Source organism: Cetorhinus maximus, chromosome 29, assembly GCF_964194155.1.
Source record: "Cetorhinus maximus chromosome 29, sCetMax3.hap1.1, whole genome shotgun sequence".
Taxonomy (NCBI): domain Eukaryota; kingdom Metazoa; phylum Chordata; class Chondrichthyes; order Lamniformes; family Cetorhinidae; genus Cetorhinus; species Cetorhinus maximus.
Genome location: NC_135907.1, coordinates 15907278 through 15923071, shown reverse-complemented (window position 1 = coordinate 15923071; position 15794 = coordinate 15907278). Strand labels below are relative to the sequence as shown.

Here is a 15794-nt window from a genome sequence, read left to right as displayed (position 1 = left end):
CAGCAAATTAGCAGGTGAGTTTGGAAGGCCGGGTAAACAAAGGCTAGAAAATAGACAAAGGAGTTGTTAGTGATCAGTACAATACAAGGAGCCCGGTGAATAAGACTAGGGCACAGATGAAAGTATGATAGCATAATCTATTATTGAAATACAGCTGCAAGGGCAGGAAAGGCGTGCCAGCATTGCCAGCATAGCCGGTCAGAGGGTTTCCGACAGCAATATTGCAACATTGGTTAAAGGAACAACTACAGCTGCGAGGATGGATAATATGCTGGAAGGATCATCGAATGAGGCTATGTGGGTTGAAGTGAAGATCAGAAAAGGGGAAATTACACCGCTAGGAGTGCACTACAGCCACCAAAACAGAGGGAGATGGAAGAGCAAATATGTAGACAAAGTGCAGAGAAATGCAGAAGCAATAGGCCAGCAGTAGTAGGGGATTTCAACTATCCTAATATTAACCGGAATAATATCAGTGTAAAAGGTATAGAGGATGCAGAATTCTTAAAATGCATTCAGGAGAACTTTTTTTAACCAATACATAATAAGTCCGAGAAGAAGTGGAAATTCTGGACTTAGTTTTAGGCAATGAAACTGGGGAGGTGAAACTGGTATCAGTTAGAGAGCATTTTGGTGGTAGTGGTAATAATTCCGTTAGATATAGTATAGTCTAGTTATAGGAAGGAATAAAGATAGACCAAGAGTAATCGCCCCAAATCAGGGAAAGAACAATTTTACTGAGCAGAGATGCGACTCGTCAAAAGTGGACTTGAAATAGCTATTTGAAACGTCAGAGCCGTGAGAAGCATTTAAGGAGGATCAGTCTTCACAAAAGAGGTGGACGATGCAGTCATTAGACTGAAGGGTGTTTGTGAAATATTGGATGGGATAAACATAGCGAGGGGCAAATATTAAGGGGTTTAGCATCTTTGAAAGTGGATAAGCCACCAGGCCCATGTGAAACATATCCCAGGCTGCCAAGGGAGGAAATAGCAGAGGCTGCGACCATCATTTCCCCAACTTCTAGCTCCAGGTACTGCTAATATTATACCGTGGTTTAATAAGGGGGGGGAAGGGATAGCCCTAGTAGGGAAGGGACAGTTCCCTGAGGAACTGGTGGGAAGAAGGGTCATACAGACTCGAAATGTTAACTCTGTTTCTTTCTCCACCGATGCTGAGTGTTTCCAGCGTTTTCTGTTTCTTACTTCGCATTTCCAGCTTCCGCAGTATTTTGCTTTCATCTTAGGGAAGGGTCGGCCCTGAATTACAGGACATTCGACCCGTGTTGGAGTTGTTGAAAAAAATTCTGAGACGAGACATAGAGAAGTTTCTTCCTGCAGGGGAGTCCAAAATTAACCGCCATAAATATAAGATAGTCACCAACAAACCCAGTAAAGAATTCAGGAGAAACGTCTTCACTGAGAGTGTGGAACTCGCTACCACAGGGAGTAGTTGAGGTGAATAGCACAGATGCGTTTAAGGGAAAGTTGAATAAATACAAGAGGGAGAAAGGAATAGAATGATATGCTGATAGGGTTAGATGAAGTAGGCGTGAAGGAGATATGTTTGGAACAACCACTGGCATTGACCTGTTGGGCCAAATGGCCTGTTTCTGTGCTGTAAATTCTAGTAATGTAAGTTACTGTGAGCTGGTTGAGTGATAAACGTTTCACCTTTGACTTCCTGTTTCCTCCTCAGTGTCTGTGGGGCTGAACCTCCCCAGAGCTGCATTTTTGGCCAAATCATGAACATCGGGGCTTTTCTGGGTGAGTAGGTCTCGGATGAGATCTTCAATTGGATCTTCTTTGAGAGAAGTATTTCAATCATACCTCATGAAGACAAGTTATTGATCCAGGGTTTAGTGAGTAAATCCCCTGCTTGCATAAAGAGCACAGGATAAATCGCTGGTCGGTGCCAGGTTACCCAATGATAAAGAGGGAATGGCCTGGCTGGGGTTGCCAACTCTACTTGGATGTATCACTGGAGGTTTCATCACATGACCTCTTGCCTCCAACTGCCCCACCCCTAGGCTACTGCTATTGGTCACTTGACATGTCTATCATTGCCGCATCCTGCTTCCCTAAACCAATTGGAAATCGAAAGGACGTCATTCCCTGGTGGTGCTTGACTGTCAGTCAAAAAGCCTTTTTTCCCTTTCTCTAATATTTTTATAACTTATAGACAGAATTAGTCAAAAAAAAATGAAAAACAACACTACTTTTTAAACCACCCTATGATTTGCCTCCAGGGTTTGCTTACAGGGATTAATCTTGGAGAGTCCAGGACAATCCAGGTTGGGTGCCACAGTTCCCCTCAAGTGGTGGGGGATGGGATGGGATGGGAGGGTGAGGGGGTGGTTCGTCTTCACTAGGGACAGGTGCCATAGCTTAGAAAACTCATGTCTTCTAAGCCATGCAAGATAGTCATGCAAGATAGTCACCACGAAATCCAATAGGGAATTCAGAAGAAACTTCTTAGGCCAAGGAGTGGTGAGGATGTGGAACTCGCTACCATAGGGAGTGGCTGAAGCAAATAGTATAGATGCATTTAAGGGGAAACTAGACAAGCATTTTGAGGGAGAAGGGAATAGAGGTTCGCGATGATAGATTTGGATGATCAAACTTGAGTGGAGCATTGACGCTAGCATGGACTGGCTGAATGGCCATATATCCCATGTAATCCTATGTAATAATACAGAAAAGAGACACAAATGTTGGAAAGAAATCTGAGGGATTCATCATAAAGGAAGACTAGAAAGATCTTACATTTATGTAGCACCTTCCATGACCTCAGGATGTCCCAATGTGCTTTACAGCCAATGGAGTACTCTTGAAGTGTTTTCACTGTTGTAATGTGGGTAATGTGGCAGCCATTTTGCGCATAGCAAGCCCCCACAAACAGCAATGTGAGAACAGCTGGATCATCTGTCTTCGGCGTTGTATCACTCATGACCTAAAAGAGGTTACGTTGCAAACAATCTATGATTGGGAAAGGCTGTTTGTCTTTTTTAAGCTGCTCTTTCTCATTCTTTGCAGTCACTTGGGTTTGTGTCATCCGGTACCAGCAAGTGGTAGACTACGGATACCAGTCCTCCCTGAACATTGTCAGTCTGGTGGCCGGGTGTTTGTGTGCAGTTGGAGGCTCTTTGGTGGGGAATTTTCAGGTAACTCGTGGGCCAGGATTTTTCAGTCGGCGTGCTGGGGCGGGCCCGACAGGCCAGAACGTAAAATGACGCGCGGTGACATCAGGCGTGCGTCCCGACGCCATCGCGCTGTCTCGCGACGCTTCGTTTGGCGGGCGCGCGCCGGAGTCTCATTATTGGCTAGTCGCACAATGTTACTTCAAGTAATTCAATGCAGGCGGAGAAGAGACAATAAGAAACACAAATTCAAGCAGAGGAACTAACCTCTCCATTTATTTTCTCAATAGACCGTCAACCAGATTCACGTGCACCTAATTGGGGCCTTTCTCACCTTCTTTATTGGGAACCTCTACTTCTGGCTCCAGGTGGCACTCACCTACAAGATACAACCAAGGCATGGAGGGAAGTGGATTGGCCCTGTCCGGATAATCTGCTGCCTTGTATGCACAGTCTGCCTCATCCTGTGTATCCTTTAGCCAGAAGGCAATATATTGATTAACATTGTCAACGCGCACAAAGACTGTGTGACTGCATCACCTTCGTTCAAATCCGACCCAGGATAAGAAGGGATGGTGAAAAGAATGGTTCCAGGGAGGAACTTCAGTTACATTGATAGCTTGGAGAAGCTGGGGCTGTTTTCCTTGGAGAAGAGAAGGCTGAGAGGAGATTTGATAGAGGTGTTCAAAATCATGAGGGGTTTGGACAGTAGATGGGGAGAAACTGGTGGAAGGATTGAGAATGAGAGGGCACAGATTGAAGTTAATTGGTGAAAGAAGCAATGGAGACGTGAGGAGAAACTTTTTCACACAGCGAGTGGTTAGGATGTGGAATGCGCTGCCTCAGAGCGTGGTGGAGGCAGGTTCCATCACGTTAGGGAATTGAAGAGAGAATTGGATTATTATCTGAAAAGAAAGAATGTGCAGGGTTACGAGGAATGGCACTAGTTGCATTGCTCATTCGGAGAGCCAACACCTCATGATGGGCAGAAAGGCCTCCTTCTGTGCTGTGCTGTGATTTTGTGAAGATCCCATTCTCTGAAGAGGTTCAGTGAGCCAGAAAGACATTTCTTCTCAGGGACCCGATCAAATTGGCACTCTCAGCTCCCTCGGGCGCTTTAGTGTTGGTAGGCCCCGGAGACCAGAAGGCCTCAGGCTCTATTCCTGCTTTTCGGTGGTGCAGCAGGTACTGACACTTTGGTTGTCCTCTGGGCCCTGGGACTAGATGGAGAATCCGGGGTCAGGTGGGACGGGGTAAAATCAACCTGAATTCTTGCTCACTATGGAATGTCAGCCAGTTGGGATAGATACTGGAGGCGAGCCAGCATTTGGGGAATAGTCACTTCATGACAAGTTAGGAGACTCAATAAGACAGATCAGGAGAGAAAGTCCTTCACCTCATAGGCGGTATTCTGGAACTAAACCACCATCTTTGAGCCTGTTTCCTTGACCATTCCACCAGTGGTGCTGCTGCACAATTTGAAGAGAAGAACAGCTGCGGCGATATGTGAATGGATTGCTGGGATGGTTCTCCTCCTGCTCTTTGGCCTCTTTGCTGTGGATTTTCGGCACATTAACGGTCAATACTTCCACGTCATGCTGGACAAGACCAGAATTCAAAACTCAACCACCACATTGGAGTTATAGCAGGAGCCACATTGAACTGCAATGCCTATTCTTTTTTAAGAGAAAAATAACATTTTATAGAGTTTGACTGGTCTCTTTTGCTGCTCTGTGGGGCTGGGAAGACTGTGGGATGATTCATCACACGCCCGTGATGTGGCCTGGGATGTTTTATTGCATTAAAGGTGCTACAGGAATTAGGGGAAAAAGGAAATCACCATTATGATCAATATCCTTCTGCTTGTTTTTACCCAGTTTGATTAATCTGTGTTCGCCAAATCTAGTAATCTCTGTATGGCATTAAGATAGATGTCACCATGATCCATTGAAGCCAGGAACAAGCTGGATGGGCTGAATGGCCTCCTCCTATTCCTACCAATCAACTCATGGAATTGTTATGGCGAATTAACTGTGCCTGACCATTTCAGGGCACTGGATTAACAGCAATACAGATACAAAGGCATTTCTATGCCACCTTTTTATAATCTCAGGATGTGCCAAAGTGCTTTACAACCATTGAAGTATTTGCACTCACTGTTGGAATGGTAGGAAGTACAGCAACAACAACTTAGATTTATATACCACCTGGAATTTAGTGGAACAGTCCAAGGCGCTTCACAGGAGAGATTATCAAATAAAATTTGACACCGAGCCACCTAAGGAGATATTGGGGCAATTTACTGAAATTTTAGACAATGGAATAGGCTTTAACCTGAGTCTAAAGGAGGAGGGTAAGACAGGAAGAGAGGTTTAGAGAGGGAATTGCAGAGTTTAGGGACTTGGCCATTCGAGGCACGGCCGCCAATGTCGGAAAGATAACAATCGGGAGTGAGCAAAATGCCAGATTTGGAGGAGTGCAGAGATCTCGGAGGGTTGTAGAGCTGGAGGAGATGACGGAGAGTGGGAGAGGCGAGGCTGGTAAAAACAAGCATGAGGATTTTAAAATTGTGGGTTAGCGAACATAGGGATGATGGATAAACGACAATCAATTTGTCCATAGCAAGCTCCCACTAACAATGTGATAATGACCAGGTAAGCTGTCTATGTGATGTTGATTAAGGGATCAATATTGACCAGGTCACTGGGGAGAACCCCCCCTGCCCTTCTTCGAAGCAGTGCTGTGACATCTTTTACTTCCGCCTGTGAAGGCAAACGGGGCCTCGCGATGTTAGCATCTCATCTGAAAGATGTCACCTCAGCCCTGCAACTGGAATGTTATCTTGTGTAGAGATACAGACAACAGCACAGGAAACCAGACGGGAGGGTCATTGAGCCCACAGCGTGAGAACTTGATGAGAGAGAGAGAGAGAGACACTGCCGGAAAGCTTGATTAATGTCATACCGTCACTGAGCTGGGTTCATCGGTCTTCTGCTTGTTACCTCACATCCTTCTTAATGTCAAAGTTCAATGACTCCTTTTGTCCAGTTGATTGGAGTTAGCAACACACTCCATTTATTGACATTTAGTAATATGAGCAGATATATAGGGAGCAATTAAGTTCAATGATGTTTGTTAGCAGTATGACTTCTAATGATGTGAAGACTGGCCGTGTGCCTGTACATTAGCAATCGTCACCCAGACACCCCACCCCTCCCACAGGTTAATCCACAATATCGAGCAGTGTGGGGAGATAGTGGCATAATGGTATTGTCACTGGACTAGTATTCCAGCAACCCACCATCATGCTCAGGGGACCCTGAGTTCAAACCTCACCACTGAAGATGGTGAAATTTAAATTCAATAAAAATCTGGAATTAAAAGTCTAATGATGAAACCGTTGCTGATTTTTTTGTAAAAACCCATCTGGTTCCCTAATGTCCTTGAGGGAAGGAAATCTGCTGTCCTTACCTGGTCTGGCCTACATGTGACTCTAGACTCAAAGCAATGTGGTTGTCTCTTAAAACAAAATGCCCTGTAAATGAGGGCAGGTAGGGGTGGGTAATAAATGCTGGCCTAGACAGCGATGCCCACATCCCATGAATGAATAAAAAAAAGTAGAGGTACTAATATTATACTTAGCAAAGATCACGTTCTCTAGGAGAGGGACATTTCTGTATAATTATATTACATACAAGATTCTAGAACAAAGGGAAGAAAAGAAACTGGAAAAGAGGTTGATCATTGTATTTATTTAATTTATATGTTGTCCAATGGCTTGTAATGAATTCTGATGAACAACGGAAACTGCATGATTTGTACATTGACAGACTGGAATTTAAACCCAGCCATGGAATCAGAGGCTTGGTCTTATTTCAGCAGAACGTGGCCTTTTGTAGAAGAATGCAGTATAGAAGGAGGCCATTTGGCCCACTGGGTCTGCACTAGCTTTTTTGAAGAGGATCTCAGTCCTACTGCCAGGCTCCTTCCGCATAATCTTGCATTTTTTTTCCTCTTCAAGTTCGGTCCCACCTTCTGCTGGGAAATGATCATAAGATCATTAGTTCATAAAAAATAGGAGCAGGAGGAAGCCATTCAGCCCCTTGAGCCTGCACCACCATTCAATGAAACCATGGCTGATCTGATTGTGGCCTCAGCTCCACCTTCCTGCCTGTTCCCCCATACCCTTGATTCCTCTGTCAATCAAAAATCTGTCTCACTCAGCCTTAATATATTCAGCCTCCATTGCTCTCTGGGGAAGAGAATTCCAAAGATTATTGACCCTCTGAGAGAAGAAATTCCTTCTCATCTCAGTCTTAAATTGGAGACCCCTTATCTTTAAATTGTGACCCCTAGTTCTAGATCCCTCCATGAGAGGAAACATCCTCTCAGCATCTACCCTGTCAAGCCCCCTCAGAATCTTACATGTTTCAATAAAATCACCTCTCATTTTTCTAAACTCCAATGAGTACAGGCCCAACCTGCTCAACCTTTCCCATAAGATAACCCCTTCATCCCACGAATCAGCCTGGTGAACCTTCTCTGAATTGCTTCCAATTCAAGTATATCCTTTCTTAAGTAAGGAGACCAAAACTGTACACAGCACTCCAGGTGTGGTCTCACCAATGTCCTCTACAGTTGTAGCTAGACTTCCCTAATTTTATACTCCCATCCCCCTTGCAATAATGGCCAATATTCCATTTACCTTCCTAATTAATTGCTGTACCTGCATGTTGACATTTTGTGATTCATGTACAAAGACATCCAGATCCCTTTGAACTGCAGCTTTTTGCAGTCTTAGGATGACCAAACATTTAGTAAGTGGTGCCTGACAGGGACGCACCACAGGGAAGGGAGAGCATAGTCTTCACCTTCAACCATCTCCAGTAGTAAGGCTGAGACTGGGTTATCACTGCCGTGGGAAATCACTCATGCTTAACCAACCCAGTAGTATCCAGTAACATGTATTTCTTTACCGTGTCTCAGGGAAGAAATGATTATGCCACAAAAGACTTTTTCCAACATTGAGTTCCGATGTCAACATGATCTTTTTTTTCTGATTGTAGTGTTTTTTATTTTACACATTTATATGGTGGAACTGCTTTGCGCAGGGATGAATTACCTGTCTCCTTTGTATTCTGACATTCAAGCCCTCGGAGCCCTAGCGACTCAGGTCTTTCTGCACAATTTCAAATTTAAAAAGACTGTTCTTAGTGCTGTTGTCTCATTGGCGAATAAACACTAATTCTGTATTGACAAATTGAGATATCTGCAAATGAACAGCAACATGGACTTAAAGTATTCTGTAATAAAGAGAATCGATTCCAGTTCAGTTTTTTGACCAGCCACATAAACACAATGGCTACAAAAGCAGGCCTGGCTCTGGTTATACTGTGAGTGACTCACCTCCTGACTCTCCAGAGTCCTCCTCAGCAAGAGTGAAGTGAAGAGTGTGATGGAGTACTCTCCACTTGCCTAGATGAGTGCAGTTCTAACACTCAAGAAGCTTAGCATCACCCAGGTTAAAGCAGCCCCCTTGATCGACACCCCATCCAGCACCTTAAACATACACTCCCTCCACCATCAGACTACCATGGCTACAGAGTACAAGATGCACAGCAGCAACTTGCCAAAGCTGCTTTGACATCACTTTCTAGACTTGCAACCTTTCTCATCTAGAAGATGAAGGGCAGCAAATGCATCGGAAAACCACCACCTCCGAGCCCCCCCATCCCATCCCCAAGTCACTCACCATCCTGACTTGGAACCATATCAGTGTTACCTCACTGTCGCCGGGTCAAAATCCTGGAACTCCCTCCCTAACAGCACAGTGGGTGTATCTACACCACATGGACTGCAGCGGTTCAAGAAGGCGGCTCACCACCACCTTCTCAAGGGCAATAAATGCTGGCCTTGCTAGTGATGCCCACAGCCCAAGATTAAGTTTTAAAAAAAGGACAAGGGGCGTAACATTAATATTAGAGTTAGGCTATTCAGGGGTGATGTCAGGAAGCACTTCACAAAAAGGGTGGGGGAAATTTGGAACTTCCACTCAAACAGTTGCTGAGGCTGGAGGGTGATCAATGAAAATGTCAAATCTGATATTGATAGATTGAACTTTGGCAAGGTTATTAAGCGTTATGGAACTAAGATGGGTAAATTGAATTAAGATACAGAGTTGCTGTAATCTAATTAAATGGCAAAGCAGATATGAGGGGCTGAATGGCCTCCTCCAGTGCCTATGCCCCTTCCTAAGAGACCTGGGTAACACATGAACACACCCCTACATAGTACAAAAAGTCAAAGGTTTGACAAGTCCTAACATAGCTCACTAGCACAGGAGGACACTTTAGTCATCCTCTGGAATAAGCCTACAAAATAGAGTTGTAGGGTGGCTGAGTTGTGCTGTTAATGATTGAGTTGATCTGCAGACACTTCTTGACTGGAAACATTAAGTTTATTTACAATATACTTAGCAGCAACTACACGTGTGCTTTCAACTCCAACTCCACCGTTAGACTGACTGCTGAGGTGGCCCGCACTACTCTCCTATTGGTTACTACAGATCCTGTGATCTTCCTTAACCAGTATTATTCTTAAAGGTACATTGCACACTAAATAAAACCATAATTACTACAAGTCGTCAAGCTTCCCGACATATTCCAAGAGAACTCATCACATGACCTTTCACCTCCAACTCCTGCCCCCACATTCCTGCCATTGATCACCTGATCTAGCCATCCTTGTGATGCCCCATTTCCCACGCCAGTTGGAAAGCAAATAGACTCTCCCAAGGATCTTCCCCAGATCTCCAATAGTTTGTGTAACTAAATGAAAGCGTTCAAAGAAAATGATTTTGTTTGGACCATGATTTATCTCCCAGTTTTGCCAACAGCAATATACAAGCGATTAACATTTAATTCTTGGAAACCCTGGGGTAATCCTGGAGAGTTGGCAAGCCCACCCTTCACTATGGCACAGCATCATTGCCAGTACCCGCAGGACATCTGATTGATGTAATCTGCAATTATTCAAATTGTTCTTTTTTAAAAATTAAGTGCCATAACTTCTGATAGAGTGGCAATTGAGTCGGATTGAGCCTGAAAATCCAGCTGATCTTATCACGCTCGACCTTCCGACTCAGGCCAGGCGAGATCTGGGCAGTGCAGCGCGTCCCCGGGCCTAGCGTCGAGGGCTGTAGAGGCGAAGGTAAGTAAACCACGCCCCCTTTTTTACAGCACCAGCTGCTGTAAACCAGGTAAGGTTAAAGGTCCAGCCAAGTTTTAAGGTCTTTGACAAGGAAAGTGCACTTAAGGTAAGTGGGTAGGATTTGAGGGGTGGGGTGGCTGGGTTGGGTTGGGTCAGGCCTTGGTGGAGGTGGGGTGGGTGAGTCCCACAGTGGAGGGGGTTGTGGGAGTCCCAGGGGGAGGGAGGAGGTCCCATGGAGGGGGGGAATCGTGTGGATGAGGAGTCCTATCGGGGGTGGGGGGAGTAGTTAGGGGGTGGGAGGAGTCTCCTGGGGGCTTGGGATTCGAGGGGTATCCCTTTGGGGGGAGTGGGTGTGGGTCTGTACAATAATTATCCAGAAACTGGAAGTGATTTTAATTCTTCGAACTTTTTCTGGCTAACTGTTGATGTAATATAGTTGGAACCATCTGAAGTTTGCGATTTACATTGCAATTTTCAGATGGTTACCAGTGCAAAGTAATTACCCGTGGGAAGGTGCCCTGGAGCTTGGAGTAATCAGATATTGTACTTTGTTGAGTGTGAGTGGTTGGATTAGTGTCTCTGGGTCTTCAGACCCAACAGAACTGCACAAAACGTTTACTGGGTCCACATTTCTAATTACGAACAAGCTTCAAATTGACAATAGATGAGTAATCGGAGAGATCGGGATCTCCGGGGATGGTCAGTTCTGTGACCACTACCCCACTACTACTCCATACTCCTCCTGCTCCCAAATACATTGTACTTCAAGTTAAGATTAAGGGGTGATGTTATATTGAGGTGTTTAAGATGATTAAAGGGTTTGATAGTTTTGCCCTATTTCCATGAGTCCTGAACAAGGGGGCAGAACCTTAGAGCTTGGACAGTCAGGGTTGATGTCCAGAAAACAGTTCTACACATATAGGACAGTGGAAATCTGGAGCTCCCTGTGCTCCAACACCCAACTCAAAAAAACTGAGGCTGACACCAATGACATTTCAAAGTTAAAATGGGTAGTGTCTTGGTAGGCAGGGCTATTAAGCCTTGTGGAACCAGGATGGGCATAAGATACAGATCAGCTATGAATTAATTCAATGGCAGAACAAGAACATAAATAGGAGCAGGAGTAGGCCATTCAGCTCTTCAAGTCTGCTCCGCCATTCAATGAGATCATGGTTCATCTTCTACTTCAACACTATTTTCCTGCATTATCCCCCATATCACTCAATGTTATTAATACATAGAAATCTATCAATCTCAGTCTTGACAAAGTCAAGGGGCTAAATGGCCTACACTGAGCCTTCTAGCCAATTGTGTGGCTGACCACAAACTTTGATTTGAAAGTGACAGCAGTAGTGGTGAGAACAGAATTGGATGTGTTCCTGAATTCTCATTTTGGGTATCTGAGAATCACATTTTGTTGCTTCAGCAGGAAATAACATCATGTCCTTTGCTGCAAACGTTTGTCTAAACTCCAGGCTATGGGGGGCCTATTTGGATTGACTAATTCCCAGATAGAAAACAACTTAAAAGTTGTAGATGATATGGCATCTAGGATGTGTTTTTTTGGGGGAAACTAGAAAAGATGGAATCTTAATCTTCCTTTCACCAAAAAAAAATCTCTGCTCATTTAAAAGACAATTGCATGATCATAGAGAGCTTAGACTCAAATGTATTCTCATTAGCACTGAGGCTGTCTGGAGGAAAAGGTGGTGGGAATGGGGAGCTTGCTTTAATTGAATTGATTTCCCTCTGGTTTTTGAAGGCTACATGGAACATTGGTGTCCAATGAAGGTTTGTCACACCCCAACATTCCTGCCTCACATTTCCATTGTAGGACTGCATCCCAACCTAAGAGAACTCTTGTTGATGATGTCAGCTCAGGAGGAGCCCATCAAGGAGACATGGACAATTGTTCACCACCCTCCCGATCTGAAGGGGAGCCCAGTGGAAGACCCACAGTCTATCAATGTTGTGTCTAGGTAAGCCAGGCAGTACTTCAAGCTACCATTAGCTCCAAGGTAGAAATTAAAGCAATTGTCAATCAAAAGATTTTTATTTCAATTCATGTGGCACAGCAATTCAATACTACAAGTTCTTTCTTCCTGGAGAAAGCCAAATTGTCCAGGTCTAGTTGGAAACATCACATACAAGCAAAGTAATCTACAATCAGATACTAGATGCCACGTTAACTGGTCTCCTCTAGTGAGAGCTTGTCAAACAGGTACTCTCCCATCCCATTCTTAGGAGCTCCCAGACGCTTCAGGTTGGTGATGTAGTCCCCAAGTTGCTTAATGGCCTTGACCTGCTCATCCAAAAAGTGAGTCTCCAGGAAGTCACACAGCTGGAAGAAAAAGAAACATTGCAACACAGTCAAAATGTGAAGACCAGGTCCTCTGCAGCCAATTCTCCTCACTCCTGCTTCTCATAGGGAGATGGCTTTCAGGAAGTTATTTGCTGCATGTTATGCTCAAGAAAAGCATCTTTTGATGAAACATAGTGCTCCATTAATGGTAAATCTTCAGGTCATGAAAGGAGCTACATAACAGAGACTGGCATTGCATATCTCAAGCACCTTCAAAGTGAAGCAGACAGTTGTGATAGCTGACTGAGACAGTTTGTGATGTCGATCAACAGATTGGATATTGGCCAGGACAATGGGGATAATACCAGTGCTGACACAGACACTAGAGACACTGATCCAGGACATTGACTCAAGGAAGTGCTACCAATAGAGCCACTGCTAAGTTGAAAAGCAAGTTCTTATTTTTTCCAGTTTTTAGTCAATTGCAGTTTGCAATGTTGCTCACTTCAGATCAGTGAGCATGGATATACTAGAATGTAGTCATTCAGGACAATGTGGTGTTGGGTCTAATTGGTTGATCATTTCAAAGGCAACAAAACTGTACAAAGTCTACCAGTGATCAGAATTAGGATGAAGTGAAGCTTACATGAGGGTCAGTCTCAGTGGTGGCAAGTTGGTGTAGATCCAGCAGACTCTGGTTCACCTTCTTCTCCAGATCCAGGGCAATCTGCATTGCCTCTAGACTGTTGCCCCACTCATCCCTCTCTGGTTTCTAAAATGGAGAAAGACAGGTCAGTTATTGCAGGGTGCTTTCATCATATCCATTTGTTCTATTATAGACTGAGCCAGTAGTGAGAGATCAGACAAGTGAAACTAAGTGAAGGAACACCTCTCTCTTTGTCAATCTAATGAATTGAAGCCACATCATTAAAAGTGGCCATTTCCCCAATTCCAACCTTAACATCCTTGAAGAGGATGTATCCTCCACGCTGGCTCTGGAATTTAATCAGCTTCTCTACATGTTCCTGCTTCTCCTCAGACTGATGTTTGAAGAACTGGGAGAAATGGTCGAGGGCGACATCATCCTGGTCAAAGAAAGACACCTGAAAGAACAATTCAAATTCCATTAACACCACTGACCCCAATTCTAATCCTCAAAGTAGAGGAAGTCCTCTTCCAGCTTTCAAACCATACTAACTATTCAATGTGAAGTCACATTAAATTCTGCCCCTTCCTCAGGTATATTGAACGGTCTTTAAAACCAACTACTTTCCAATTGTGAAGATTAGCCAGGTAGGGAACAAACCACCCAGCACTAGTTGAATGTTTGAAGGAAATGCAGTTTTGATAAAAATTCCCATTTCAGCCCTAATAAATCAGTTTGCACTTAATGAAATTGGATTAACATCTACTCAATTCAACATTAATGAATTATTGAAACAGTAACAACTAACCACTGGAAAAATATGAACTAATGTTATAGGTAATGAAAGTGGGAATTTAAAAAGTCATAATCTTGCCAGAAAGCTGTTAGACTTCATTAGGACAGTGAGAATTTAATAAATTGCTCCCATTTTCTTCCTATAGGGAATGTTAGTTGCATAGAGCATCTTTAACTACAAGATGACATTAGTTCAGCAGTGAGGTTACAGGACCAGTAACCCAGAGAACATGTTCTCAGGCAGTCTAAACATTTAAAATAAGTAAAAGAGTAAACTTCATACAATATCAGAAAAAGTAACCATGAAGCAGTCAAATTATTTAAAACACAACTAGCCCACCCATGAAAGCTGCTGTCTTTACCCAGTCTGGCCTACAAACAACACTGTTCCCACACTAATATTGATGACTCAACTCCCTTTTGAAGTAACCAAAGCCATGCAATTGTGGCAATTAAGGGGATGGGCAATAAATACCAGTCACATCCTGAGGATAAATATTCAAAGGTTAACATAGTATAAATAGCCAACAGATGGCATACACTAATGTATGGTGTAGATGATGTACCCCCTGACCCTAGTCAGTCATGGGTTAGACTTGAGAGAGGGGGATTGGAATCATGCCTGGGAGTAACATGCCTGCTCCATACTACATCTGAACAGGTTACAAACATTAAACAGACATGTCTAAGAATTAAATCACACACCTGGAGTCCAAGGTAGGACTCATCTCAGCATACTAGTTGCTTTTGGACATCACTAATTCAAATTTGGGGTTGAATTGACATTAGTTAGAACAGCAACAAAACTCCAAACACACAATGCATCAAGTTAGGTTGAAATGGGGAAAGGGTTTATTTCAGCATTTAAACCAACAGAGACAATACTCACCATGGAAAGATAAAGATAGGAGGCAGTGAGCTCCATGTTAATTTGTTGGTTGACAGCAACTTCACAATCCGGGTGATAGTTTTGACAAACCTGGTATTCCATTTTGTAAATACAGGCTTCTTTTCCTTAATTTTCACCAAAACACAAACCCTATCACAAATTTAGGATGAACACCAACAATACCTAAAACTTCACTTAACAGACTTAGATTTATACTCCAGAGCCACAGCCTCATTTTATTAAGCAGGAAGTGACAACATCAATGATGGGCAGCCACCTTGTTAACCAATCAAACAGCTGCCAGGTCCAATTGGGTTCCAATCAGCGCAGGGTCGGATTTGGGACACAGGAGCCAATCAGAATGTTAAAGGAGGGGCTCTATTGATTGACAATTCAACCATGATGAAATTGCTGATTGATCATTGATCATCTTAGAGTCATAGAGTCATAGAGGTCTACAGCACAGAAAAAGGCTTGAAAAAAGCTTCAAATTGACAATAGATGAGTAATCGGTGAGATTGTGATCACCGGGGATGGTCAGTTCTGTGACCACTACCCCACCCCCCCACCACTAGTCCATACTGCTTTTGCTCCAGTTCCTCTTGCTTCCAAATACATTGTAATCCCTCAAGTTAAGATTAAGGGGTGATCTTATATTGAGGCGTTTATGATGATTAAAGGATTTGATAGTTTCACCCTATTTCCTTGAGTCCTGACCAAGGGGGCAGAACCTTAGAGCTTGGACAGTCAGGGTTGATGTCCAGAAAACAGTTCTACACATAGAGGGCAGTGGAAATCTGGAGCTCTCTGTGCT

At 43.8% G+C, this 15794-nt stretch overlaps 2 protein-coding genes across 3 annotated transcripts in view; one reads left to right on the top strand and one right to left on the bottom strand.

Moving 5' to 3' along the window:
• Positions 1-4958, top strand: part of LOC144669297 (modulator of macroautophagy TMEM150B-like) — a 38110-nt gene extending 33152 nt beyond the window's left edge. For both annotated transcript variants that reach the window (XM_078531646.1, XM_078531647.1), the window contains 4 exons: positions 1699-1766; positions 3036-3163; positions 3430-3607; positions 4601-4958. In XM_078531646.1, the coding sequence (XP_078387772.1) occupies positions 1699-1766; positions 3036-3163; positions 3430-3607; positions 4601-4785 (559 nt within the window). In that variant the 3' untranslated portion in view covers positions 4786-4958. The remainder of the gene's footprint in view (positions 1-1698; positions 1767-3035; positions 3164-3429; positions 3608-4600) is intronic.
• Positions 4959-12475: 7517 nt separating this feature from the next.
• On the bottom strand, positions 12476-15082 carry LOC144669502 (ferritin, heavy subunit-like). Its single transcript, XM_078531968.1, has 4 exons — positions 14981-15082; positions 13607-13753; positions 13297-13422; positions 12476-12689 (listed from the first exon to the last, which is right to left on the bottom strand). Exons 1-4 carry the CDS (start codon positions 15080-15082, stop codon positions 12534-12536), a joined length of 531 nt encoding a protein of 176 aa, XP_078388094.1. The 3' UTR covers positions 12476-12533.
• Between the last annotated feature and the right edge of the window lie 712 nt (positions 15083-15794).

What these genes read in the sequence shown, in the direction of transcription:
- LOC144669502 (XM_078531968.1), bottom strand. Translation starts at nt 15,082, where the DNA reads ATGGAATACCAGGTTTGTCAAAACTATCACCCGGATTGTGAAGTTGCT. An exon ending in CCTATCTTTATCTTTCCATG is followed by an intron (nt 13,754 to 14,980) that starts GTGAGTATTGTC and finishes TTGTTCTTTCAG; the next exon opens with GTGTCTTTCTTTGACCAGGA. An exon ending in TCCTCTTCAAGGATGTTAAG is followed by an intron (nt 13,423 to 13,606) that starts GTTGGAATTGGG and finishes TCTCCATTTTAG; the next exon opens with AAACCAGAGAGGGATGAGTG.